At 40.9% G+C, this 24,624-nt stretch overlaps 4 protein-coding genes across 7 annotated transcripts; 3 read left to right on the forward strand and 1 right to left on the reverse strand.

The window, feature by feature from the left end:
* Nucleotides 1–5,474: 5,474 nt before the first annotated feature.
* On the forward strand, nucleotides 5,475–10,911 carry plp1b (proteolipid protein 1b). 2 transcript variants are annotated; one of them, XM_026181976.2, is made up of 7 exons: nucleotides 5,475–5,614; nucleotides 7,555–7,741; nucleotides 7,849–8,005; nucleotides 8,259–8,436; nucleotides 8,707–8,780; nucleotides 8,979–9,044; nucleotides 10,076–10,911. In XM_026181976.2, exons 1-7 carry the CDS (start codon nucleotides 5,611–5,613, stop codon nucleotides 10,145–10,147), a joined length of 738 nt encoding a protein of 245 aa, XP_026037761.1. In that variant the 5' UTR covers nucleotides 5,475–5,610; the 3' UTR covers nucleotides 10,148–10,911. The 2 variants fall into 2 exon arrangements, with proteins under 2 accessions (XP_026037761.1, XP_026037760.1); XM_026181975.2 differs by lacking the exon at nucleotides 5,475–5,614 and adding an exon at nucleotides 6,971–7,157.
* On the reverse strand, nucleotides 10,907–24,422 carry LOC113030475 (uncharacterized). The gene is made up of 10 exons (XM_080307488.1): nucleotides 24,325–24,422; nucleotides 23,741–23,778; nucleotides 23,547–23,658; nucleotides 23,350–23,424; nucleotides 13,192–13,251; nucleotides 12,965–13,045; nucleotides 12,011–12,844; nucleotides 11,837–11,899; nucleotides 11,373–11,475; nucleotides 10,907–11,269 (listed from the first exon to the last, which is right to left on the reverse strand). Exons 2-10 carry the CDS (start codon nucleotides 23,748–23,750, stop codon nucleotides 11,165–11,167), a joined length of 1,443 nt encoding a protein of 480 aa, XP_080163614.1. The 5' UTR covers nucleotides 23,751–23,778; nucleotides 24,325–24,422; the 3' UTR covers nucleotides 10,907–11,164.
* LOC113025676 (uncharacterized) lies at nucleotides 14,609–16,510 on the forward strand. Of its 2 annotated transcripts, XM_080307490.1 has the most exons (4): nucleotides 14,609–14,949; nucleotides 15,230–15,512; nucleotides 15,678–15,985; nucleotides 16,091–16,510. In XM_080307490.1, the coding sequence occupies exons 1-4, from the start codon at nucleotides 14,720–14,722 to the stop codon at nucleotides 16,344–16,346; spliced, it is 1,077 nt and encodes a 358-aa protein (XP_080163616.1). In that variant the 5' UTR covers nucleotides 14,609–14,719; the 3' UTR covers nucleotides 16,347–16,510. The 2 variants fall into 2 exon arrangements, with proteins under 2 accessions (XP_080163616.1, XP_080163615.1); XM_080307489.1 differs by having other exon boundaries at nucleotides 14,615–14,949; nucleotides 15,678–16,510.
* LOC113030476 (uncharacterized) lies at nucleotides 17,841–20,380 on the forward strand. Of its 2 annotated transcripts, none has more exons than XM_026181974.2 (2): nucleotides 17,841–17,979; nucleotides 18,748–20,370. In XM_026181974.2, exon 2 carries the CDS (start codon nucleotides 18,756–18,758, stop codon nucleotides 20,052–20,054), a length of 1,299 nt encoding a protein of 432 aa, XP_026037759.1. In that variant the 5' UTR covers nucleotides 17,841–17,979; nucleotides 18,748–18,755; the 3' UTR covers nucleotides 20,055–20,370. The 2 variants fall into 2 exon arrangements, with proteins under 2 accessions (XP_026037759.1, XP_026037758.1); XM_026181973.2 differs by having other exon boundaries at nucleotides 17,859–18,077; nucleotides 18,748–20,380.
* Nucleotides 24,423–24,624: the final 202 nt, after the last annotated feature.

Genomic DNA, 24,624 nt, shown 5'->3' on the forward strand with positions numbered 1-24,624 from the left:
AGATAATATAATGGGTTGGCCTAGCGTCTGGGTCTGAAAAGTGAAACCACCACAGATATCCCTTAAAACTACAATCTTTCTAATAACCAGTGGGGCCAATACTTGTGTCTGTGAAAACACTTCCAGCCCTATAGAGGTCTATGAGAAAACAGCCTTTAGCTTTGACATATGTAATAACTCCTACTGAGTTTTTGGGTTCACTCACTTGTTTTGACTCTAATTGAATAAAACATTATTTCCATTTTGCTCCGTTTTGCATTCCAAGTGTCTGTTCAATTTAATTCAGTGTTATTTATATAGCGCCAAATCACAAAAACTGTTGTCTCAATGTGCTTTATATTGTAAAGGTGCTACAATACTAAAGAGAAAATCACAAAAATCAGACAATCCAATTATGAGCAAACACTTAGTGTTGGTGGGAAGGAAAAACTCCCTCTCAACAGGAAGAAATCTCTGGCAGATCCAGCCTCAGGGAGGGGCAGCCATCTGCTGTGAACGGTTGGGGGTGTGAGGCGACAGGACAAGAGAAACACTGTGGAAAAGAGCCACACATTAATGACTAATTAAAGGAGAAAGGAGAGATTCTTAGAAAGAAGAGATCCTCGGAAAGAAAAATCTCTCCATACACCACAGTGGAGACACAAACCATGCCATGGTGTCTAAGTCCATCTATGTCCAATCTATGAATCAGAATCAGATTGCCTTTTATTGTCATTGCAATATCTAATACAAGAAATTAAGGTGATAGATAGATATTTCTGCCAACAAAGACATTCACACAAAAAAACAGTTTTTACACAGTGAACCAAACCCTTTCAGGAGAAGACAATAGATATTTATGAATATGAATGAGTCCAATTGCCTCACAATAATAATGTTTAATTTAGAACAATGTTTACACATAGAGAAAAACTCATGTTGGACATGTAGGGTCTAAGCAGGTCAAACAGCAAGTGACCTGGTGGAAGGTTTCTTTAGTGATCCTGAAGGCTCTTGAGAGGTATCTCTCTCTTGCAGTCTCTTCCATAGAGGGGATACAGCCAGTGATCTTTTGTACTTTCTTTGGATAGCCTTTTTAATGTCCTGCACTGCGGGAGGCCTGGTGAGATTGTTGGAAATAAAGGTCCCAAAAAATTTAAAAACATGGACCCTCTCAATAGAGTCTCCACTGATGACCGAGCGAGCCTCTGCTCTTCGTGATGTCTATGATTTATTTTGTTTTCTTTTGCAAGATTGTTTGCTGAACACCACATGACCAGTTGATGGACCTCAGCCCTGTAGAGAGAGTCATCTGCCGCTCATATGAGTCCCACTAGTGTGGTGACATTAGCAAATTTAATAATGGTTTTAATGGGATGGACTGAGGTGCAGTGTTTGGTAGGAGAGGAAAGACTAAACTCAGCCAGCTTCTTGATCAGGCTCTATGGCGTGATGCTGTTAATGTTGAGTTATAGTCAACATAGAGCATCCTCACATGTTTTGATTCATTTGATGATTCAAGGTGGAGTGGAGAGCTGTCGCAATGGCATCCTCTGTGGATTTGTTCACTTTGTAAGCATAGTGATGTGGGTCAAGAGTCAGTGGAAGACAGGCTTTGATGTGATTTGATACCAGCCCTTCAAAGCACTTCAGGATTGTAGATGTTAGGGCAACAGGTCTCCCTGTAGTCAGTGAGGGAGTCAGAAGCTTTCCTTGAGTCTGGATTGATGACAGATGACTTCAAGCAAGGTGGGATAATGATTTGTGCAAGGGTTAAAGATGTAGTGGTGAAAAATGCTGAGGTCTGGACTGGGACACGCCTTGAGCACTTTGTTGGGTACCTTGTCTGAGCTAGAAGCTTTTCTCAGCCTTCCTTGGGTTTACCAATCTAAACATGAGGTTCACATCACACTCCTGTACAGTGGTAGTAGGTGTAGATGGAGGGCCCAAACTGGGTCTTTTAACCTCAAAGCCAGCAAAGCAGCTTACCTCCTCTACCAGGGAAGTGTTCATGTTGTTGAGTTTGAGATTGCTGTCCTTGTGATTAGTGATGTGTGTCCTGCCAAGCCTGCCTGAGTTTATTGTCAGTAAAGTGGACCTCAATTTTCCTCTTACAGTCCTGTTTGGCCTGATTGATGCCACTTTTCAATCTTGTCTTCGAACGGACATGAGGGCTAGATCATTCAGTCCTCAAGGGAGACTGGACTTCCTTAGTTATCCAGGGTTTCTTGTCAGAAAAAACGCTGATGTGCTTAATAACACAGGTGGAGATGCAGCACAGTTTGTGTATATTTGAAAAATTTCCCATTTAGTGTGTGCAAAGCAGTCCTGTAGCTCAGTGATAGAGCCCTCTGGGGAGGTTTTGATGATCATTATGTGTGGCTTTGTTTTTTCCTGAGGGCTGCGTGCTAGGGGAAGGAGTAATCAAAGATGGTCTGACAGACCCAACTGTGGAAGGGTCACAGTGCTGTATGCATCCCTGATGTTTGAATACACCCATGTGGCTTTGTGTATAGATCCGCCTGGCAGCCCTGCTTCTGCCTTCCTCTCTTTATGGCACCTTCATTGCTTGGCAGACCCCAAAACAACCTATGGTGAGCCTGGAGGTCTTGTTATGTCCACTGGGATGTTGTGAACTCACCAGAGGTCCAACATGATAGCCACAGGACACTGTTTATAAACTCCTGACATCTATATAAGAGCATATCTTTACAGAGCATGAACAGCAATGCCAGAAATAACACAAAAGACACCACACTAGAGAGCCAAGAGCTATTGCACTAATACACAGAAGTTATCTTGAGTGTAACACATTGTGCACTGTATAAATGATCAGATCTACATCCATCATTTATATACAGATTATGATTGTATCTAGCGTTCGCTATCAAACACTATGGCAATGCAGCCAGTAGTCATCAGACACTGACTGATGAATTGGCACTTTTGTCCAGCATGTGGAGCGTTGAGAATACTAAAATTATCCAGATCTCATCTTTTCATCTTCTTTGCTTGGTACACACCTTTAGAAAAACCACCAACACATTCCTTACAGTCGTCATGTTTCCTTAGGTGTTCCTGCTACTGCTGCTGTTTTAGGCTTCATCTTTTAATCATGTTAAAACACACTGGCTGGTTTCATATCCCAAATACCCAGCTGAAAGAGTCTGAGATCACTAAAGATAATCAAACAAACATGGAGGGAAGCTTAGTCCATCCTTACTTCAGCATCTGGGAAAATAAATAATTTAACCCTCGCCACAGGAGGCCTTTGGCACTGAAGTCACTCCCGACTGAGCCTGACTTGTTTTTCTCCTCCAAGTGCTTGTTTGTTTGTTTGAGAGCTGTTTGTTTGGTTTTTTCATAAGATAACACGACACACATTATGACAACGGTGATAAGAGATTATGTAAATACTTTTATAGGGCACTTCTCCACTCCCTCTATATAAACATGCATATTACCATGTTCACTGTGTAAATACTGGCAAGTGTATCTATCCTAGGCAGTCAGTTATAAAAGTGTCATATCAATTACACTGTTTCATAGGCCTACATTGCATTATTTTAACATACCCTGCAGAGTAGGACCAATAATAATATAGCTACAATTTCCTATGTGATTATGCAAAATAGCCTTTATAACATTTGCACGTTAGCTGAACGCTTGGGCAGTAATATGTTTGCTTAAAATATCAGTTCATGCATTAACCAGAGGCTGTTACGCAGACTTATTAACTGCTACCGAATAATTTATCATATGATCTATGGTAACATCACCGGCCACCATCTGCATCAGCTTTGTGGAATGCAGTTTATTAATAAAGTCTCTTTTCATGCCACCCAAGACAGCAAGCGTCTAAATCCAGTCCCCCTACCTAATCCCCGTCCTTTGATTGTCAACATTAAGCAAAGCTGACAGCCATTGTACACACTCATATGCAGTACAGAGGTTAATTAATGCTTCTTGTCTGTCTCTCTTTCACATTCTCTCATATGTCTTCTTAGAGACTTCAAAGGCGTCACTTCCCTGCACTTTAAGTGTATCAGAGCCAGTGTCATGAATCCTTTCTAAACAAATCACTTGATCTGTAATTGCTTTGAGAAAGGTTGCAGAATGGAAAGTTAAACCAAACAATTTCAGCATCCAGAAGCCGATTATATTTGAAGGAACTGTCTGAGGAGGAGTGATTTTTTTATTTATTTTTTGGGTCGGGAACACAGCAGTCCCTCCAGCTTTTTACAGGATCCGGTGAGTTGGTAAAAATTGCACTGCATCTCTAGCAGTCCCAATAACTAATACAACTAGATAACTGTATAGGCAGCACGGTGGCATGGTGGTTAGCACTGTTGCTTCACAGCAAGAAGGTCCGTTCGAAGAGTTCAATTCTACCATCAGCAGGGTCTTTCTGTGTGAGGTTTGCGTGGGTTCTCCCCGGGTACTCCGGCTTCCTCCCACAGTCCAAAGACATGTACTTTGTGGGGATAGGTTAATTGGAAAATCTGAATTGCCCATAGGTGTGAATGTGAGTGCGAATGGTTGTCTGTCCCTGTGTGTTACCCTGCGACAGACTGGCGACCTGTCCAGGGTGTACCCCGCCTCTCGCCCTATGACAGCTGGGATAGGCTCCAGCACCCCCTAGATAAGCAGAAGCGAATGGATGGATAGATAACTGTATAATAATATAAAGTGCTGTTTCTCCAAAATAATTAAAGCATTCCCTTTTTAATTCCTGGTAATTAAATGTAATATAATAGTGTGATCATTTGTGTCTTTTGATGATGATATTTGATTACGTCTACTTGTGCACTGTGTGCTTTAAATGGCAAATGAAAGGAGGGTGAGGATTTTCACTCTCTCGTAAAAAAAAAAAAAAGCATGGTGTTTTCTCCTGCTGCACACTGGCGCCTTTGTAGTGAACCCAGCTTTGACATCAACTGGGTCAAACATGAGGGAGGGAGGGAAGGAGGACAGCAGCTGGACCCAACCATCAATGTCACCCTTGTTACTCAACTTCGTCAATGTCAGTCACTGAGGTTTAGATTTATTTTCCTCTTCTGTCTGTGCGTGCTTCTTATCTTTAAGTGTTCTGCACAAATGGACTTATAAGCCACGAGACCTGTTACCTGTGGTGCTGATGCCTGACATGGGGTGTGTGCAATAAACAGATGACTTATCAAAAGCGTGTGTAAAGAGATAAAAACATGTAGAAAAAAAAAATGTAGATCGCAGAATAGCTGAGTTGTTATTTTACTGAATGCTTAAAAGTGTAAAGTGTGCATGTAAAAGCTGGCATGTTTATTAAATTACCCACATATGTTATGATAGAATCAGGGAAAGAAAAGAAATGAAAATGCTGTAAAAGGAAGAAGATACCAAGATGAAAGTTCGTGTTAGAATATTTGGCCCACTCTCTGTTCCCCGTGGCTCCTTAAATAATGACTGGCAGCTGAAATGGGTCTTTGTGACTTTAAGATGTGACTCGGGGAGATGTGGTCTATCTATTGTTGATGAGACAAAAGCGCGAGTTAGATTCATATAGGGGTGGCGGCGAATAACTTCTCATATCCTCATATCACAGTCACAAAGCCACCCAGCAAAACTTCAATAACCTGACACTTCTTTCCGGACATGGGTGAGTGCACAGAATTTCTAATGGTTCTTATCATTTGTTATTGATGGGATTTATAAAAAAATTTTTTTTAAAAAGTCTATTTCAATAACCAGTACTAATGTTACCTTTGATGTCCTTTGATATCAAGTCTGAGGGAAGAATTGCTGCAAATTAATCCTCTGTTTTAATTCATCAAAAGCATTTCTAGACCCATTTTTTGATTTACCACTAATTCCCTTTTTGCCCCTTGATTCTAACACATGATGCAGGTTAACATATGATGGTGATTTCAAAAGACCAAAAAGAAAAACACGTGCACGCTGCCAGGATTATTTACCTTCTTGTCACCTGCTCTAATCTCTTTCAGCAGTAAACTAGAGTGGAATCAGAGTGGCATGACAGAGCTGGGCAGCAACTCTCATCATGCCAAGGCCATGCCAGGTCACTCATGTGAAAGAGGTCAAATACTCCCACATGTGTCACGGGCATATTTTGTCACACTTCCAAGAGAATTGTGGACGCAAACAACTTCTGCTAAACGTGTTCTCACTTGCAAATAGCCTCTGAGTGAAATTCTGCATGTTTGTTTGGGGTTTTTTTGAAGCAGCTTTGGAGATTTCAGTAATTACCTGACATCTGCTGCAAATGCACTGATGCACTTTGCACTGAAATTCAAACTGAGGCTTTTGTGGCGTTTATTATTCTATCAATACAACTACTGCTGCAGCCGGGCACAGATTAAGCGTGGGCGTCCGTAGGCGCTATCATTTTTGGGACTAACAGTCTTCCTGCTGTTACTATTTATATTTTAGTAACAGTTTGTTTAACTCACAGTTTCTCTTCCTTCCAACTAAAAACCAAAAGATCTTGCAAAAGATGAATGCAGAAATAGACATGTTTGGGGATGTTTGGGCCTAACTAATTTTGAGTTGGGCTTGCTATTGTTGTTGTAGTGAAGATATTCAAATTGCCCCTCTCCTTCATAATGCTTCCACCCACTCTTTAAACACTTGAACCCGGCCCCCACCGACATTGACACTCGGTGCCATGGTACCAGTCTCAGCCAGCTGTGGAGGGAGGAGGCCCTGAGTAGTGACATTGGCAGTGGTGGAGAGACGGTCCCGGTGACCCCTCCGCCATTACGTTATATGTGTGTATTGTGGCACCATGGTCTTTGTTTGACATCACTGGCCTTTGTTCCTTCCCAATCATGGCAGATACAATGGATATTGTATCTGCTGCCACAAAGAGATGCTCTTTCTTTGGGCCCCCTGAAGCCAGCGTTTCACCACCATCCCTCAATCGCCTGGTGACGCCTGTGACCACTGGACAAAGAGGGCTGGACCAGATTTAGTAAGAGCAGAGCTGTGAGGTGTTGGCACAAGCATTTGAGCTTTCACATACTGGATGAAGTCAGCGCTGAGAGGCTTATTTTACAGTAGCAATACCTTGTAGAGAGCTCTGTACAACACTTGTTGGCACTGGAACCTTTCTTATAGCGGAGTACAGCATCAGAAGCAGCAAATGTTTCCGGTCAGGCAGCCTTGGCTTTGCAAAGCCTTAGGTGCTTTCCTCTATCCCATTTCTGGCAATGCATTTATTAACACTTTGGATGTTTGCTACCTGCTTCAACAGCTCAGCTTGCTCTGGAAGAAGTGCGTGAGATTGCTATAAAGTCCGTGTTGGCTGCTTTTGTTTGGACGCTTTATTGGGAGACGCTGCTTGAACTCTTGTTTGTCACTGCTGTCTAATTTATCTTCTTTTTTTTTCTTGGTCTTTTTCTTTTGCTTTCTTGCCTGTTGTTGGGGTTTTGGTGTATGCTCATGGATTTTCAGACAAAGCGAGGCCTTTTTCATAGCTCCCCCACTGGGTGAAAGAGTCCCCCACTGTGGCATAGATGTGCTGTGTGGTTATATGTGCGGTGTGTGCCGCCTGTGTGCTGATATATTATGCCCCCTCAGGTTGCTATGATTGCTGTATCCGGTGCATTGGGGCAGTGCCCTACCCATCCCTGGTGGCCACCTTGCTGTGCTATGCTGGCATGGCATTATTTTGTGGCTGCGGGCACGAAGCGCTGACCCAAACCGAAGTCCTCGTTGAGACTTACTTTGCCCGCAACATTCAGGACTATGTGGTCATGGCCTCTTTGTGAGTGATTTTTCAATAACTTCTATCAGTTGTGGCTTCTTTTTTCTAAGTCTCTGGCATTGCTTTGTTTTAACTAATTGACTGACTTCTCTCTGTGACTGTTCCAGTATCAAATACTTCCAGTACGTGATCTATGGTCTGGCTTCATTTTTCTTCCTCTATGGTATCCTGCTACTGGCTGAGGGCTTCTACACAACAAGTGCTGTCAAACAGACCTTCGGCGAATTCAGGAGTACCCAGTGCGGCCGCTGCCTCAGCCTGACGGTGAGCACATGGGTGGAGGAGGAGGGAGCGAGGAAATGAAGAGGGAGGGGAAATGTGAGGTGTCAACATTGTTGAGATGCTGAATTCTGGCTTGTTTTGAGTCTAATAAATATGCTCTTTGTTTCTGCAATTTCCACATGAATTATGGTTCATTACAGATTTAATGACACCACATTTATCACGCGGAAAGTATCTATTAGCATCTGTGTTGCGATTCTGTGACCTTGTGTGCTGCACTTTTTTGCTACAACAGTTCATCATAGTGACGTACATCTTGGCCTTCATCTGGCTGGCGGTGTTTGCCTTCAGTGCTATCCCAGTCTTCTTCTTGTTCAATATGGAGCAGACCTGCCACACCGTCAACATCCTGTCTGAATCAACCCCCAGCATTAATCAGCATGGCTGGATCTGCATGGACGCCAGGCAGTATGGTGCGTTGCTCGTGTAACTACTGACCACATGGTCCCCCTGATGGGAATGTTAATGCGCCCTTGAAAGCAATTAATCACCGTGTAGTGGCTGCTAGACTGATGGCTATATTAGTCAGGAAATAATGAAGAGAACTACACCTTTATGGTCATTTCTTCACTATAGTTTCCCCGACATGCTTCAGGCAAGCCAGAGCATACACGGATCATCAAATCTCATCATAATTCAGCCATAGTATGAGGTTTCTCACTTATGTTATGTCTCCATTTAAGGTCTGCTTCCTTGGAATGCAATGCCAGGCAAGTCTTGTGGGACAACCTTAGCAGCAATCTGCAAAACTAGTGAAGTGAGTAGAGTCTTTATACAGTTCGATATAGCATTTTGGCATCATCACATTAAAATCACTGATCAAAATCGACATAAAATCTGTTTTGAATTATTAGCAGGACAACGTGCATATGAGAGAGCTCACAGTAACACACACGAGTTTGATTAAACACCCTGCATGTGTTTCAAGCTAACCTTTTTTTATTATGTCTTCCAGTTCTATGTCACATATGACTTGTACATAGCTGCATTTGCCGGTGCTGGGATCACTCTGTTAGCACTGGTGAGCTATTTTTGCATTATTTCTAGGACATTTAAGCTAACTCCATTTAAACAGCTGAATCAAATTTAAATTTTGAAATGAAACCACTCTGCGGTGTTGGTGTTTTTCCTACGTCATCATAATAGTGCTTGTCAAGGATTAATATTGCCAGTGACCAACAATATTTTCTGAGAGTTCAGTTAGCACAGGTCAAGAAGTTAGCTATTGCTTTAAAAACTATCATTACCAAACCAATGCAAGTAACCTAAATCTGGCTGGCAGCAAGCCTATCTTGATAATATATATATTTTATTGCATTCATTAATAAAGAAAACCCTTGAAATGCTTACCATTTATTCCACAAGAGGGTCATATTTGAACACGGGCATCTTTTTATTGTTTTCCCCCCTAAATTGCAATGCTGTGACATCACAACAGCATGATTGGCCAGTTTTAGTGTTCATCCTGGACATACATTAATATGATATATATGTTTTATCGTATTATCTACATTTATCATATTATATAATGTTATGATGAAGCAGGAAAAACACCATCACTGGTACATCCGATAAACGTTTTTTCTCAATCTAGGCACTTGAAAATGAGTTTCCAGAAACAGAGCTGCTTTTACTGTTTAAAGTATCATTTTGAATGGTGTTGTGAGTGGAACCGCTTCTGATTAACACTGTACACAGCAAAGTATGTGAATTATTTGGAGGAACGGCGACACATTGTCAATGTCAGTTTTCAATGCTATGATCTTCACGCAAAAAAATTCCAGTCACCTTGTTTGTATTGAGCAGAAATAAATGAATTTTCAACGTGTGGATTTCTCTAAACCAAAACTCTGTTCGTGACTACACACAGTCAGAGATGACTATTAAAGTTTGCTTTCTATCTTGGATGATTAAAGCATTATACTGATCACTTCTCCTCTTGGAGACAAATGAATATTCATTGTCTGCTTGCAAAAAAAATGCTTACAGTACTCGTTTATGTGTAGAAGCTGATTATTTTTTTCATTTCATTAATTCTTCCACTCACTCTAGTTCCTGTATCTGGTTGCCACCACCTACAACTACGCAGTTCTGCGGTTCCTGGGCAGAAAAGGCATTCGCTAAGTGCAGCGCCTCAGTTTTCTCTGTTAACCCCATTGTCTGACTATGAGATGGACAGTCAGCCTACATTCATCCTCTGGGAAACGGCAACCTCCAAACCTGGATTGCCTGCTATTCTTTAAACCTTTCCAATAACAGAAATAGTTTCTCATCACTATTATGTATGAACAACAGACAGAGAGATGAAGATAATTTACCTCCAGCAATGAGCTCTGGCCTGTGCATCAGATCCTCCTTTCAAGATGATTCTCTTAGCTTTGTTGTTCATTTTCCCATTGCTGGTTGTATCTCTCACTTTATCCTTTGTGTGAGGCTTTGTTGGTGCTCATTGTGATTTATGATGTTTCATGAATAATTAAGAGCAATGACAGCTTGCCTCGCAAGTCATAACTGCATGCACAGTATTCAGTGGTTACTGACACCCAAATTGGCTCTCAGTATGATTTTGTGGCTTCTCTATTATCAGCCTTCAAAACTGCATGAACTAAAACGAGTGAGGCTGAACGAACCAAATTTTCCCGTTGAGCTTTCACTTACAATAAACGTGCTTTTTAGTCATACTTATACAGTCTCTTTTTTTTCTCTTTCGTTTAAATGCTACCATGGTAGGTGGGATAAAAAGGTGTTCAGCCCAATATAAGCTGTTTTAGGTTGCAGAGGGGTTGATGCTTCAGTAACTTGTCTCCAGGTGTTTAGCGTGTAGCCCTGCTACTTAGACTTGTGTGTGCTTATTTGAAATTAAGGCTCATTAAAACATTTAAATCTGATGCGTGGAATTTTATTCTAGCCATATACAGTTGCATTGCTGGTATTTTTTTTTTTTTTGCTGTATTTTTAATTTATCCTTTTAATTGCAGAATCATTAATCATAACAATATACTGCCCTTTTACTGGATACAGTTGTGACAGAAAAAGAAAGAAAGAAGAAGTCGATAGGGAAGTTATGGGAAATAATGGACAGCACATTCATCAAGGTATGCTTGGACTATTTTCTGGAAACATATTTGTCCCAGATAGGCATCATTTCTTAACCGCTTTTGAAAAACACACTCCACACTGGATCACTTGGTCCTTCAAAAACATGGGGGTCAGCATATCTCCAAGGGCCCTAGCACAAACCCCGCACTGCAAAAGCATACTCAGTGTTAATTTCATGTACGAGAGATAGTGAAAGGATATCATAAAAGCACAGATATACAGCATTTTTACAAAAGAAAACATAACAAACCTTTAAACAGTCTGGGTGGCAGTTTATCGAGGGCTCACTGAACATGATCTTGACATTTCCATTAATGATTTGGTTGCAGAAGTAACAAGGAGATTTGCCATGACTGAAGCAGGTGGTTAAAAAACAAAGCAAAGGTTATGAACCTTATTCATTTTTACACTTATGTACACTAAAAAAAAACCATTCTTGGCTCTCATAAACACAAAGCAATAATTTTGACTAAATGTAACTGAAATATATGAAATCAAAAGTGAATTTATTCAAATACTTCATCAATTAAGGAAGATATGCTGAATGTATAACAATCATGACCAGAGTCCATTAAATTACCGTTTTACATTTAATGTATGTAACTAAACCACTTGGAAAATTTACATGTAATCAAATTACTTAATGTCAACATTTTAGGGATAGATATTTTTTGAGTGTTGTATAACTATGTACAGTAAGAGTGAGAAACTTACATGGGCTTATTCAGAGTTTTTGTTGAGTTTACGTCCTCTGCAGGCTTTTGAGACACATCAGAACTACAAAAACAGTCACAAACAATGAGGATGATTTTAGTGCTCAAATAAAAATATGCGAACAACACTGAATACTCTACTGTTCCTTTATTTTTTTTAAATAAAAACACTCACATATGGCTATCATCACACTTTTGGTTTGGTTTGAAGTCCTCAGAGTGGGGTTGTCTTGGATCTTCCACAGGTTTAGGAACAGCTTCAGCCTTGGCCGTCTCCACATCTGAAGCATCAGTCAGTCTAATAGCTGCGTGCTCTGTGTTATCCAAAACACCTTCTGCATCTGAAGCAGCTACTTGGTCAAGGGCATCTTCAATGTTCAACTCTTTGTCACAGTCTGCTGCTGTCTTAGGTGTTGGATCAAAACTTTGTTCAACAACAGTGCCTTCATCTTCGCGCTCAACCGCCTCTTCAGTTCCGCTTTTAAAAACCGGCTCAGAGGGTGGTGCACACTCGACTTTAAACTCCACACCCTTGGCAGTGTCAGCATCGGATTGACTAGATGGTGCAGGCAGAGTGTCGGTGACTGATATGGTGCTGTGTTGTAGAGCAGTTTCTTCTTCTGGTGTTGCATCACTTACAGCGGGTGTTTCCACACCGCCTTGGAGAGAAGCTTCTTTTCCCGATGTTGCCAAAGCAGGTGGTCCATACATGTTTACTCCTGCGTGCTCTAAATTAGTTGTATTCGGCGGTTCTGTTTTGATTACAGATTCTCCAGAGACTCCAGCGGTGCTTTTACTCTCACTACTCTCTCTCACTGTGCCTTCCGCAGCAGAGATTTCTGCAGGGGGATTTTTCACATCAGCATCTGCGGAGGCCTTATCCTCATTGTGACAGGTGTCAGCTGGTGCATCAGCATGTTGTTCCGTGTTTTCTGCAGTTGCTTCAGTAAATGTCTTTTCTGGCTGTGCATTAATATTTTGAATAGGTGCTTTTGTGGGGGGTTGAGGCCTGTAAAAGAGAGTGTTACTTCTTCCCCACTTTGCAACAAAAAATTTGATTTGTAAGCAAAATAACAAACACTCAGCATCTTTGAATTTAACACTTCCAGTTATAGTCTCGTATACTAACTCTATCTTCACTGTTGAGCCTTCAGGCCGAGTGTCTTTCGGAGCTGAAATATTTTCAGCACTTGCCTGATTAGCTGAATTCCTAAAACAGACAAATAAAGCACTGAGTATTTGGTTTAAATGTTCAGATTTAACTGAGATTAAGCTTGAAATATGCAGATTTGCAGAGAAGCAGTAAATATTTGCTCAGGTTTTGCACAGTTTAATTTACATTCAGCACCAACATACCCTTCAGATGAAATGACCTCTGCCTTTTGAAGAGGAGAACTTGGTGGAGGATCTATTGCTCTACAAGGTACGAATAAGAAGAGAAAAGAGAAAGCCTTATATTTTCTTAATTGCTTCTTCAGAACCAATAAGAGATTTCATCACCTTCTAACTATGTTGGCTCAGAAATAAAGTCTAAGCCAAATGCTGCACATTAGAGTAGTGACTGATGTCTCTAGTGAGCAATAATATAAATGTACATCATTAGCTATCATATATAGTGCTTGCTTAATGAATACAGCGTCAGCAGTATTCTGGGAGTTTCAGAATCTCTTATATAAACAACGTTCATCCATAACTTACATTAAAAAAAATTTGTATGAAGAGTGCAACCTGCATTGAAGGATGAGCATTCTGAGCATGTGAAGTCAGTGATTGATGAAACAAAGGTAACAAATAAGGCCTTAAATGTCAACACAATGTTTATTAATGGTGTAAATATCACCAGACACGTTGCAGTGAAGTGGTGGCTGAGGCTGGTAATAAATGAGAGACACACAAACTAAAATCTAACTTTTCCCGCAGGAGCAAAGCCTCTTGATACAGAAGAATATGCTGTATACACAACAAACTGTGAGGTAATGGTCCCTTTGCAGCTTAACAAGTGACAGCAAAACATGTGGTGTTTGTCATTCATGAGTGTGTGAACTGAACTATTAATTCAGAAGGTTTATGACTTGTGTCAATTGCGGTCATCTAAAACAGCGAGTATACACACATTTGTCTATCTTTTTAGTGCATTTCTATTATTTCTGTTAAAAAAAAATCTGACTTGATAGAAAATGTTTATGGACTTTGAACCATCAGACCCAGGGAACAGATGTGTAAAAGGCCGAAAGGTACAGCAGATGGCTAAGACATCAGCACAACTTTTACAGTTTTTCTCAGTCGCTTTGGTGCATTTCTCACAACAGAATTAAACATTGCACAACAGTTAGTTCAACCACCACAACATGTAGTCGTTTTGGCACAACCCTGTGGCGGTTTCACGTTCACTGCGTCCAAAGGCAAATGCCTTTGGACATGAAGCAGTTGAGTGAGTACAAATATCTAAAGAATGGTCACGTTTGACTTCCTATTCATCACTATCTCCTTTCTTTCATCATGAATGTCACAATTATTCATACTTGTACCGGCTGAATAGTCATTGTCCTTACAACTAATAGTCTTCATTGCATTGCTTGTGTCAGTGCACTCAAAATTGCTGAACAGCTTGTCAAACGATTCATACACCCATTTTGAAAACCCTATTTTGGAGGAGTTCCCATGAAAATCTCCATAAACTACATGTCTCAGGTGAACCTTATCTCACACTAATGAAAATTGGTGTGTGTCACTCCTACTTGCAACCAATGAAAAGCCTCTCCTACCCAGTCACAGGTGAACCGCGGCACAGCATCCCCCACTCCACAAGTACATATATACTGCAATGTAAACCAACAGACAGGATTGGCATGAGGTGCATACTGAATCTACAAAACAGCAGAACATGGAACGTCAGCCTCGTGGAAGAGGAGTGAGGATCGGTGGAGGACGAGGACAAAACCGGGTGAGAAGAGGCCAACCACATAGACACGTTCCTGACGAAATCAGGGCAACACTTGTGGATCATGTGATAAACCATGGCCTCACAATGGCCGAGGCTGGTCGAAGGGTGCAGCCAAATGTTGGGAGAACTACTGTAAGTTCTATCATCCAGACATTTCGTCGGGAAAACAGGTGAGCACACCGTAATCTAGTTACAGTATGCAGCACAAACTAATTTGCTCTGCACTTTCATAGTCATACAGGAGACTTGCATTAGGACATGACCTTACAGATCCTTACACATAGACGTACTGTAACTGAAGCGCAGACTTGGCCCAGGTGTGGCATAGTGTGCTGTGGTACAATACAGTAATGCTGTAAAGAAAGGAGTTTTGAATGATAGTCCTGTGACAATCACTGTAAGCATGTTTGCGCTTACATGTGTGTGTTTTCCCATCTGCATCTCAAAAAGGACTGCCAGACAACCTAGAGGAGGTGGAAGAGGTCCACTTATGACTCCGCAGCAAGAGGAAAGAATTTGTGCAATGGTGGCTGCAAACAACGCTTTGAGACTGAGAGAAATACAAAGAACTGTCGTAAACGATGACACCATCTTCGGAAATATTCAGTCAATATCAATTTCCACCATAGACAGAGTCCTCAGACGGAATGAAATGTCCATGAAGCAATTGTACAGAGTGCCATTTGAACGGAACAGTGATCGAGTGAAGGAGCTCCGTCACCAGTATGTACAGGTAACACATGTTCGCATATGTACCTCTGTTCACTGTAACAGTTTAGGCCATGTACTCAACCTACATTTATGCATGTTACTGTAATCCTATGTACAATTCCAACTGTACAATCTGTTCTGCCAAATGCACCATTACAGACCTGTCTGATTCTCATCCTTTGTAAAGCATATCCTGGAGTTGGAGGCCAGGGAACCCCTGCACATGTTTGTATATCTTGACGAAGCGGGATTCAATCTCGCAAAAGGCAGACGGCGTGGACGGAATCACATTGGAGAAAGAGCCACCATTGATGTCCCAGGCCAACGAGGAGGGAATATTACAATGTGTGCCGCAATCTCAGAGAATGGTGTTCACACCCATATTCCTCGTATTGGTGCATACAATTCACAACACCTGTTGGCTTTTCTGGATGCTCTTCATAGGGACCTGATCCCACAAAATGGAAGGGATGATCCTGGTGACAATCGGACAATGTATGTAGTGGTTTGGGATAATGTAAGCTTCCATCACTCTGCTGTAGTCAGGCAGTGGTTTGCAGCACACGACAGGATGCTTATGGAGTTTCTTCCTCCTTACAGTCCATTCCTGAATCCAATTGAGGAGTTTTTCTCTTCCTGGAGGTGGAAGGTATATGACAGGCATCCACATACCCAAATGACCCTGCTAGCAGCTATGGATGCAGCTTGTGATGACATCACAGCAGAGTCCTGCAGAGGGTGGATTCGACACTCCAGAAGATACTTTCCCCGATGCATCGATAGAGCTGACATACGCTGTGATGTTGATGCAAATATGTGGGCAGACAGACGGGAGCGTCTAGATATCAATGATTGATATGCAGCAGTGTCTGTTTTTCAGTTTGTTTTTTTTTGAGTCGTAACTACTGCAGTGAGGTTTACTGTCTAGGTGAGTTTGTTTGCTGTAAAATGTTTGATTTACTGTATTTCCCCAGTTTGCACAATGCTGTGAACAGTTTCAATTAAATATTATCAAGAGTGCATATGGAGTGTCTTGATTGTCCTTTACAATTTATGGTTTTCAACATGCCATGCATGCGGTCCGGACTTGACATGTCATTGGGAAGCACCTACAAAGACATCCGTCACAATGGGAACATGTTCAGACCATGTGATTTTGTGACCAAAGGTGCTGGTCTAATGACTTGTAATTGTGACAGCCCTGACACTTTGTTTGGTATCAGTACTTGCTTTTGATGAATGTATTGTCTGTTTTGCTCAAGGGATTTGTTGTTGATGCATTGACAACTTATTTTGGACACCTGACTTTTCTTTTTGATGGAGTGACTCACTTTTGCAAGTTATCCACCATGTTTTGCAGTTTGCACTAATTGTTTTGAGAAGTGCCTTAGTAGTGGTGGAGAGTTCAATTCTGTTGTGAGAAATGCACCAAAGCGACTGAGAAAAACTGTAATTTTGGAACATCCAAATAAGGACAACATAACAGTGTTTGCTGGGTTAGTGTTGGTAAGAACACTTTGGGGAAGCTAAGCTTCATGAGGCCTCTTTATAGCGGTGTCTCTGGTTTTACTCCAAATAAGGAGAACATAACAGTGTTTGCTGGGATAATCTGGGAAAGAAAAACAGACAGACAGACAGACAGACAGATAGATAGATACGTGAATAAATTCTAATATATTCATAAAAGAACACCAAATCATCAAGACATCAACAGTGGTGGTGGTGTGATAAATTAATGGAACAATGATGTAAGCATTATGCTTTATGTAGCAGCACAAATATACAAGGTACGGATAAGAAGTGAAATACACCAGCAAGCCCTTTTGGAAAGGTTTTAAAGTGGCCTAGACAAAGTGGGACTTACATCCAATTGAGATATTTTGGCATGTTCTCTATTAGACTGTTCAGCCCTTCAGTGTGGCTAAATTAAAAGAACTGCAGTATCACAAACGCTTCAGTTCCTGCTGCCAGGGGTGGCACAACGAGAGGGCAATTACTTTTCACATAAGACCAGGTAGTGTTGGACATTTTTTCCCCCTTAATAGAGGAAAGGATCATTTAAAAACTGTTTTTGTATTTACTCAGGTTATCCTTGTCTAATATTAAAATTTGTTTGTTGTTCTGAAACATGTAAGTGTGACAAATATGTACAAAAAATAAAATAAATAAATCAAGAAGGGAGAAAAATATTTTTTTTCACAACAATGCTGCCTAGCTGATTATCATTACAAGGGCACTGTAGTGCAATTTATTGATTTGGTCAGTGGTCAGCGTCTCCATAGGCTTGGGCTCTTATTTTCTTGATACCTCTATTTTGAAAGCGTCGTGGAAATACTTCCGGTCTTGTTCCGCTTTTCCCCGGCTTCGTAAAGTAGTAGCATATTGCTAAGCGGAAAAGTTAACGGCGATAGTCAAATGTAGCAGCATTATTTTAATTCTCTGTAACTAGCAGACATATCAGTGGCCACTGTGGAATCAACACTACCCAGGTGGGCTGTTTTCAAGTGTAGTATCGTCTCAAAATAGCACCACAGTCCTTACGTCTGCTGTTTTACATCAAAAATAATACCAGCACGGTCCGAGACGAGTAAGTCGCTTCGTATTTTACGACTTTTACTTTTAATAAAAAAACATAATAGTAGTTAATAGAAAATTCATGTGGCCTGCTGTATCATTTTTAGAGCTAAATGAGGTGCCTCCAAAAATGTTACTTCCCGATGCTTTCCACCAGGTTTTGAAAGAAACTTGACATAAGCCTATCAGGTTACTTAACACTGATACAGTGTTTTTCAAAACAAAATATAGCATAAATATTATTTTAGGCCCGGTTAAAAAAATAAAATCTTAAATGGCATTCTGTTCCTTGTTATTTCAATACATTAGTGCAGGCTCTAAACATCGCTTTGGGCCCCTTTTAAGCAAAAAAACAACAAAAATAGCAAGATCTTTTATTCTTATTGAAGTGAGCTTAGAGATCTAAAAATGCATTACCTGTTTAATAAAGTCAGCTTTATAGGTGACTAACAAACTCGAGCCTTTTATATCTGGTTGTCATGAGCGCTGAAGGACTGCAATAAACTCCAACTACACAAAGTACAAAGCAATTATTTCTGGTAAAGTAAAAATGTGTTTAATTAGTAAGCTTATACCAATGTCAATGTGATTTGTGATTCTTTTTGGTGCTTAGCCAGGCCACTTTGTGGCTGTCGGATTTTTACTTGTATGGTTCATCTCAGTATTTTCTTGTGTTGCCTTAGGGGGAAAAATGCCATCGAGAAATCACCTTGATAAAATCGGGAGGAAGAAAAAGAAGAGGTGGACAGAGGACGCCATGGAGCGTGCACTGATAGAGGTCAAGTCAGGCAGGTGCACAGTGAGACAAGCCGCCAAGGAGTTTGGAGTCCCTAAATCTTCACTGGGGGACAGAGTCAGTGGACGGGTGACCCCTGGGAGCCGTAGCGGCCCGGCTCAGCTTATAACATCTGCTGATGAGGAGTTGTTGGTCGAGTTCTCCTTATACATGTCCAGGCATGGATTCCCACTTACAAAGCAGCAGCTGGTGTCCTTCGCATCGTCAATTTATAAGCGGCAACACCGGAGGGTGGCATTTTCCAAACTGGGCCAGACATGGTGGCTCAATTTTAGAAAGAGACAAGAGAAAAACATCACTATTCAGCCAGCAGACAATGTTGTCCGTGGGAGGACTGTGTCAGTGAGAAAGGAAGCAGTAGATCAGTTTTTTCACCTCCTGAGGACTGTTGTAGATGCTCATGAGCTCATAGACAAGCCTCACCAAATTTTCAACTGCAATGACACAGACTTTCAGCTGAGTAGGAAGAGGGTGACTCTCCCCAAATCTGTCGGTCTAGGCTACAAGCCAGCGCCAGGCTCCAGGGACCATGTCTCCGTCTTGGCTTGCTTTAATGCGGTTGGAGAGGACATCCCCCCATTTATAATCTACTCAAAGGCCTATCCAGGGGGAGTATGCTACAAGACACAAGGACCACCGAATGCCCTATACGGGTGGTCAGACTCGGGATGTATCAATTCAGACCTCTTTAAGAAATGGTTCCTCAAACATTTTCTCGTGCACGCACCAAAGGAGCGTCCACTGCTGCTGATTTTCGATGGCCACAAGTCACCCGTGAACCTGGAGGTGGTGGAAACAGCTCGTAAGGAGGATGTCATTCTTCTGTGCCTCCCACCTCATTGCTCCCACATCCTCCAGCCACTCAATGACGGTCTCTTTGTGGTCCTCAAGCAGCACTTTGCTTCATTCCTAGGCGACGGCTACACTACTGACACCCACTTTGCAGTTAGCAAAAAGGAGTTCTCAGGGGTTTTCAAAGGAACATATCAGGTAGCAAAGGAGGAGGAAGGTGTGAGAATTGTGAAGGAAGGCTTTAGGAAATCTGGGATCTACCCACTGAACCCCTTCACCATCTGTGACAGACACATGATATCAGCCCACCACCCTGGCCAGATAGCTGCACCCTCCTTGTCAACACCAGTGCCGGGAGTGCACACTGTAGGAGACCTCACAGATGCTGGGCCGTCTTCCTAATTCATCGCTATAAAAATGAAAGTGTGAATGACTGCATAATTGAGCAAAGCAGAAATGAACACAGGCTCGTTCTGTCTTTCAAAATACTGAATTAATTACAGTCCTGTTTTTTAATATAGTGAACCACCTCCTGCTGCCTCCCTGCAGAGAGCCCTGTTTGAGGAAGGCTTGCATTGTTATTAATTACTACTCAACAATGAGCTCAGTTTTAGTTATCTGGTAATAATGTTTGAATGATGCACAACTGTGGTTTTCAATGGGTTGGGAGTCCCAAGGTGAACATGATTTTCAAAAGGATATTAAAAGAAAAATAGAGGAAATATTTCTGCTTAACAAAAATCGGTAATTTCTCTTCATAAATGCTTCCATCTTCTTGTGAATTATTGGATGGCAAGCCATTTAAATTAAGTGACCCATAAAAGAAAAACACTTGCAAAGCACTCACAAGTTGCTTCAGCCTAGGGGATTGTGAGCAAAAGGACATTTGTAGATATTCAGTGCCAGCTTTTTTTGGTATTGCTGGCCAGTCAGGTAGCGAAGCTAACCATCATTGGTAAGGGGCATGATTTCAGTTTAGTGGTCTCTGACAGCAAGTGAGGGAGGGGAGGCTGTGAGGTGTGAGTTGCCCGAGCAGTTCTGCACAGATATAACACCGGTGCTTCACTCTGTCATTTGTTTTATGTATCTAAGTAATGTGACAAATTCACTCGATTATCTCAAACACACTGGAACGGATAAAAGAATGGATTTAAAGCTTGGGCACATTTTCATATGTTATCTGTTGTAGACGTCTGATAACTACACTTTATGCTGTGCAAGATGTCTCTGAAGCACAATCAAGCCTCTTAACTACCAGACTGATTTTGAGTGGAAGTTGGAACCATTTATTGAAGGATGTGTCATCAACAGATGATGCAGCTGTAGAATATGATACACCTACTGCTGTTGTCATGGTTTTCTTTGGAGGTCAAAGAAAATATGTCCATTTTTGGTTCCAACGGTTGTTGTCTTTTTTTCCCTAAATAGTTTAAAATTGTACATGTGATTCTGTTGTTCCTTTACTTACATCTACTGGCCTCTTTGTTAGGTACGCCTGTTTAGCTTCTCATTAATGCATATATCAAGTCAGCCAATCACATGGCAGCACTGTGCTATCATGTTAATGTAGATCATAATCTCAGGAAGGTTTCCAGCATGTTGTTGAATCTATGGTATGAATAATTAAGACAGTTCTGGAGGAAAAGGGGTCCAACCCAGTACAAGCAAGGTGTACATAATAAAGTGGCCTGTGAACATAAGTATCCTGAATAATTGTGAACACAGAAACTGATATAAAAGTAAACCCAAGACCTTTTTAAATAATTTGCTTCTTTCTGTTCACCTGGAAGAATGAACCCTACGTGATCTCAGGGGGAAAAGTCAGACATCTAGAATAAAGATATTTTTAAATGTGTTTGAAGCAAAAATTTGTCCATAACCTTAATAATTTACAAAATTTTGCTGTAGCCATAGTTGAGTGTGTGTGTGTGTCTGTGTTATGTACATGTTCAGGCTGAGTGATGTAATGTCAGTGCAATTGATACATTTGCCGACAATAGTCAGGCAGCTAAGGCTGACGTATCCTTTATTTAGTAGAAATATTGTGCAACCAAGCAGAAGAACATCTTTCTGTTCTATTACCTGTATAAAATAACTCTGTATATGACTATAATTATTGGATGCCTATATCAAAATCATAATTTTAATGCACAGGGGTATTAATATTAACATTAACCTTTTTTTTTTAACAAAGCTGGAAAAACATTTGTCACATACCATATAATTAACAATCTCATATGTTAAGTTGTTCCCTAGAAAGCTTTTGCTACAGTATTCAAGGAAAAAATACGCATGTGTCCTACAGGGAAGCACCCCAGTAAGATTAACGTTTGATCAACCAGCTTAAGTGTAGGTCACACTGCAGTGTACTTTAGAGTTTTATGGATGCGGTACAGATGCCCAGGGCTAAGTTAATGTTTTTGTACTGTATGTTAATATCACAGATGGTGATTTGTGCCTGAAGCCTGGAATATTTTTAGTTATGATTCAATGACACAGCACAGTCGAAGGACAATTTGAGTTTAACTTGCAGAACTGCCACCACACTGTGTGGTGCCATACACATGGGTCTAATATTTAAGTTTTACATTATTTTTCTTTTAAAAAAAATAGATTTACAGTCATGGTAAAAATTTATGGCCTCTGTCAGTTCTGAGGTTTACATATGAGGGCATATTGAAAGTAAATCATGCTCTTAAAGTTTCTGAAATACAACCTCAGACGAACAACAATGCGTGACGTATTACACGGTTTAAAAAAAACAAACTAAGCCAAAATGCAGAAGGAGTGTGTGAAAAGAACAACCAGTGACTGAGTAGCTGGTAGAACCACCTTTAGCAACAATAACTTGAATAGCTTCCTGTATGACTTTATCAATCTGCCACATCATTGCGGAGGAATTTTGGTCCACTTTTCTTTAACTTGTTGCCTTTTTTCTTTTTCAGCCATTCTGTTATAGAGTTGCTGATGTGATTGGATTCATTGTCCCGTTGAAAGAACCAGTTTTGGACAAGCTGTAGCTGTCAGACAGATGCCCTCACATTTGACTCTAGAATACTTTGGTATACAGAGGAGTTCATCATGGTCAAGTTAGTGATATCAAGGTGCCCACTTCATGTGGCTGCAAAACCAGCCCAAATCATCACCCGTCCACCAACATGCCTAAGAGTTGCTATAAAATGTTTGTGCATTTTTTTTGTTGTTGTTTGTTTGTTTTGGGGGGTGTTTTACCAAACATGAAACTACACACTATGGTCAGACATCTCCACTTCTGTTGTTCAGTCTTTTCCTGGTTGCACTGTCACAAATTTTAACATTTTGCATGCTAACTGAGGCCTATAGACTCTGATTTGATTTCTCTAAGCACCTTAGGGCGAATTTGGTGATAAGGCTGTACTTAGTTCTTCACACACTACTTCTGCATTTTTGCTTTGTTGTTGTCTTTAAAAAAAAAACCATATTGTAATATGTGAAGTTTTAAAGTTCATCTGAAGTTATATTTACCAAGCCATGGTAAGGACTAGACTATTATTTTTCATATGTGCGGATGCTTGAAACCTTAGAAATGAAAGTTGTTGTTTTTTTTGTTTGTTTGTTTTACCATTTCTGTGTATTTGTCAGTTAAATCTGGTGTGCCTGAGCAACGTTTACATTCAAAAGTGTTTTTTCTTTTTTAAAATAATTTTGCAGCACTCACTCAAATCTCCTGGCTGCCAACCGGACTTGTGAACTCCTAGCTGGAATAGGTTTAGTTTCCACATCTGTGTTCGTTCTGCAACACAGAAGAGGTTGCTGTGACACTGAGACAGGACAGCTTCAATTATCCCTTTCAATTAAAAAAAACAAAATTTTAAAACTCAATTTTTGAAGTTGCATCTCAATCACTGTGAGTACCCCGCTGTGTCTTGTTCTTTCTTGGCATCATTTGATCTTTGGATCCAGCTGCCGTCCTTTTTTAATGTAGACCGCACCCTGATGTTTTGAAGCACCTGGCTTCTGTTAATATCTACAACACACACACACTTTTATCAGTACTGCATACCAAGAAATAGTTTTTTCTTCCATGTTTAATCTTATCAAATACTCACCTTTTGACATGCTGCTGATGTTTTCTCAGATGTTCAACCTGAGGAAATATTTGATGATAAACTTTCTGTACGTTTTATCTGTCATACTCTACACTCATTCCCAACTCACCCCCTTTCGCAACCTGTAAAGCTGTATTCCTATACACAAAAAACTCATCCACCATGATAAAGTGATATTGAAGCATTTACGCTTTGTTATTAACACATGTGGACAGTTATTATTATCTGAATAAAACCATTTGAGCATACCAGAAGACATTCCACAATAAAACTTGTGCAAAAATCGAATCTGCTTGTAAACACTATTAACAAATGTATCTCGTGCTCTCCCCAGTCTCTCTGCATCTTGTCATATTGCGCATCTGTTCTGTATTCTCTTCAAGCGCCTGTTAACATTTTGACCTGTGCTTAGTGCTTTAATCTCTTGTGATGAATCTTTCTGGAGATGTGCCAGCCCCAATTAAGCAGGTCAAATTCATTATTCATAGAAAAGGAAAGCAATTCAGATTTGGTAATGAGGCCTTCCTCACACAGGCCACGAACAGGGGTGTGAAGTCCATTTTTGTGCCGTATTGTGTTCTCACCTGTTTGTGTCAGAGCAGATCAGTGCCGGTCCTCCTCCGGGTCTCTGTGACACGCAAATAAGATGGCAGAAATACCTCCACCAGAGCCCCCACCCCCTGCAGTTTCAGATCCCGCCCCCCTCCCCTGTTAGTTTTGAAGTGCCGCACCTGGATGATGCTACACAGGCTCATTGAGCAAGCGGATAGGCTGGGTGATAAGAGGGGCAGCACTGTTTTGTGGTTTCGATTTTTCTGAGTGTGAGAGGTCACATTCCAGAGATGTTTTCTAGTGAGATTTTCAGTCTTTGCTAAGAAGCAAAT

Source organism: Astatotilapia calliptera, chromosome 10 (assembly GCF_964374335.1).
Source record: "Astatotilapia calliptera chromosome 10, fAstCal68.1, whole genome shotgun sequence".
Taxonomy (NCBI): domain Eukaryota; kingdom Metazoa; phylum Chordata; class Actinopteri; order Cichliformes; family Cichlidae; genus Astatotilapia; species Astatotilapia calliptera.

Bases quoted from the DNA above. Each gene is read 5' to 3' on its own strand.
- plp1b (XM_026181975.2), top strand. From the start codon at position 7,118: ATGTTTCCGGTCAGGCAGCCTTGGCTTTGCAAAGCCTTAG. The intron at 7,158-7,554 runs GTGCTTTCCTCT...ATGCCCCCTCAG, and splicing joins TTGGCTTTGCAAAGCCTTAG to GTTGCTATGATTGCTGTATC. The intron at 7,742-7,848 runs GTGAGTGATTTT...TGACTGTTCCAG, and splicing joins TATGTGGTCATGGCCTCTTT to TATCAAATACTTCCAGTACG.
- LOC113025676 (XM_080307489.1), top strand. From the start codon at position 14,720: ATGGAACGTCAGCCTCGTGGAAGAGGAGTGAGGATCGGTGGAGGACGA. The intron at 14,950-15,229 runs GTGAGCACACCG...CATCTCAAAAAG, and splicing joins ACATTTCGTCGGGAAAACAG to GACTGCCAGACAACCTAGAG. The intron at 15,513-15,677 runs GTAACACATGTT...TCCTTTGTAAAG, and splicing joins TCCGTCACCAGTATGTACAG to CATATCCTGGAGTTGGAGGC.
- LOC113030476 (XM_026181974.2), top strand. From the start codon at position 18,756: ATGCCATCGAGAAATCACCTTGATAAAATCGGGAGGAAGAAAAAGAAG.
- LOC113030475 (XM_080307488.1), bottom strand. The intron at 13,252-23,349 runs GTGAGTGCTGCA...CGTACCTTGTAG, and splicing joins TTGGCAGCCAGGAGATTTGA to AGCAATAGATCCTCCACCAA. The intron at 13,046-13,191 runs GTATGTTGGTGC...TGTCTGTTTTAG, and splicing joins GAGGTCATTTCATCTGAAGG to GAATTCAGCTAATCAGGCAA.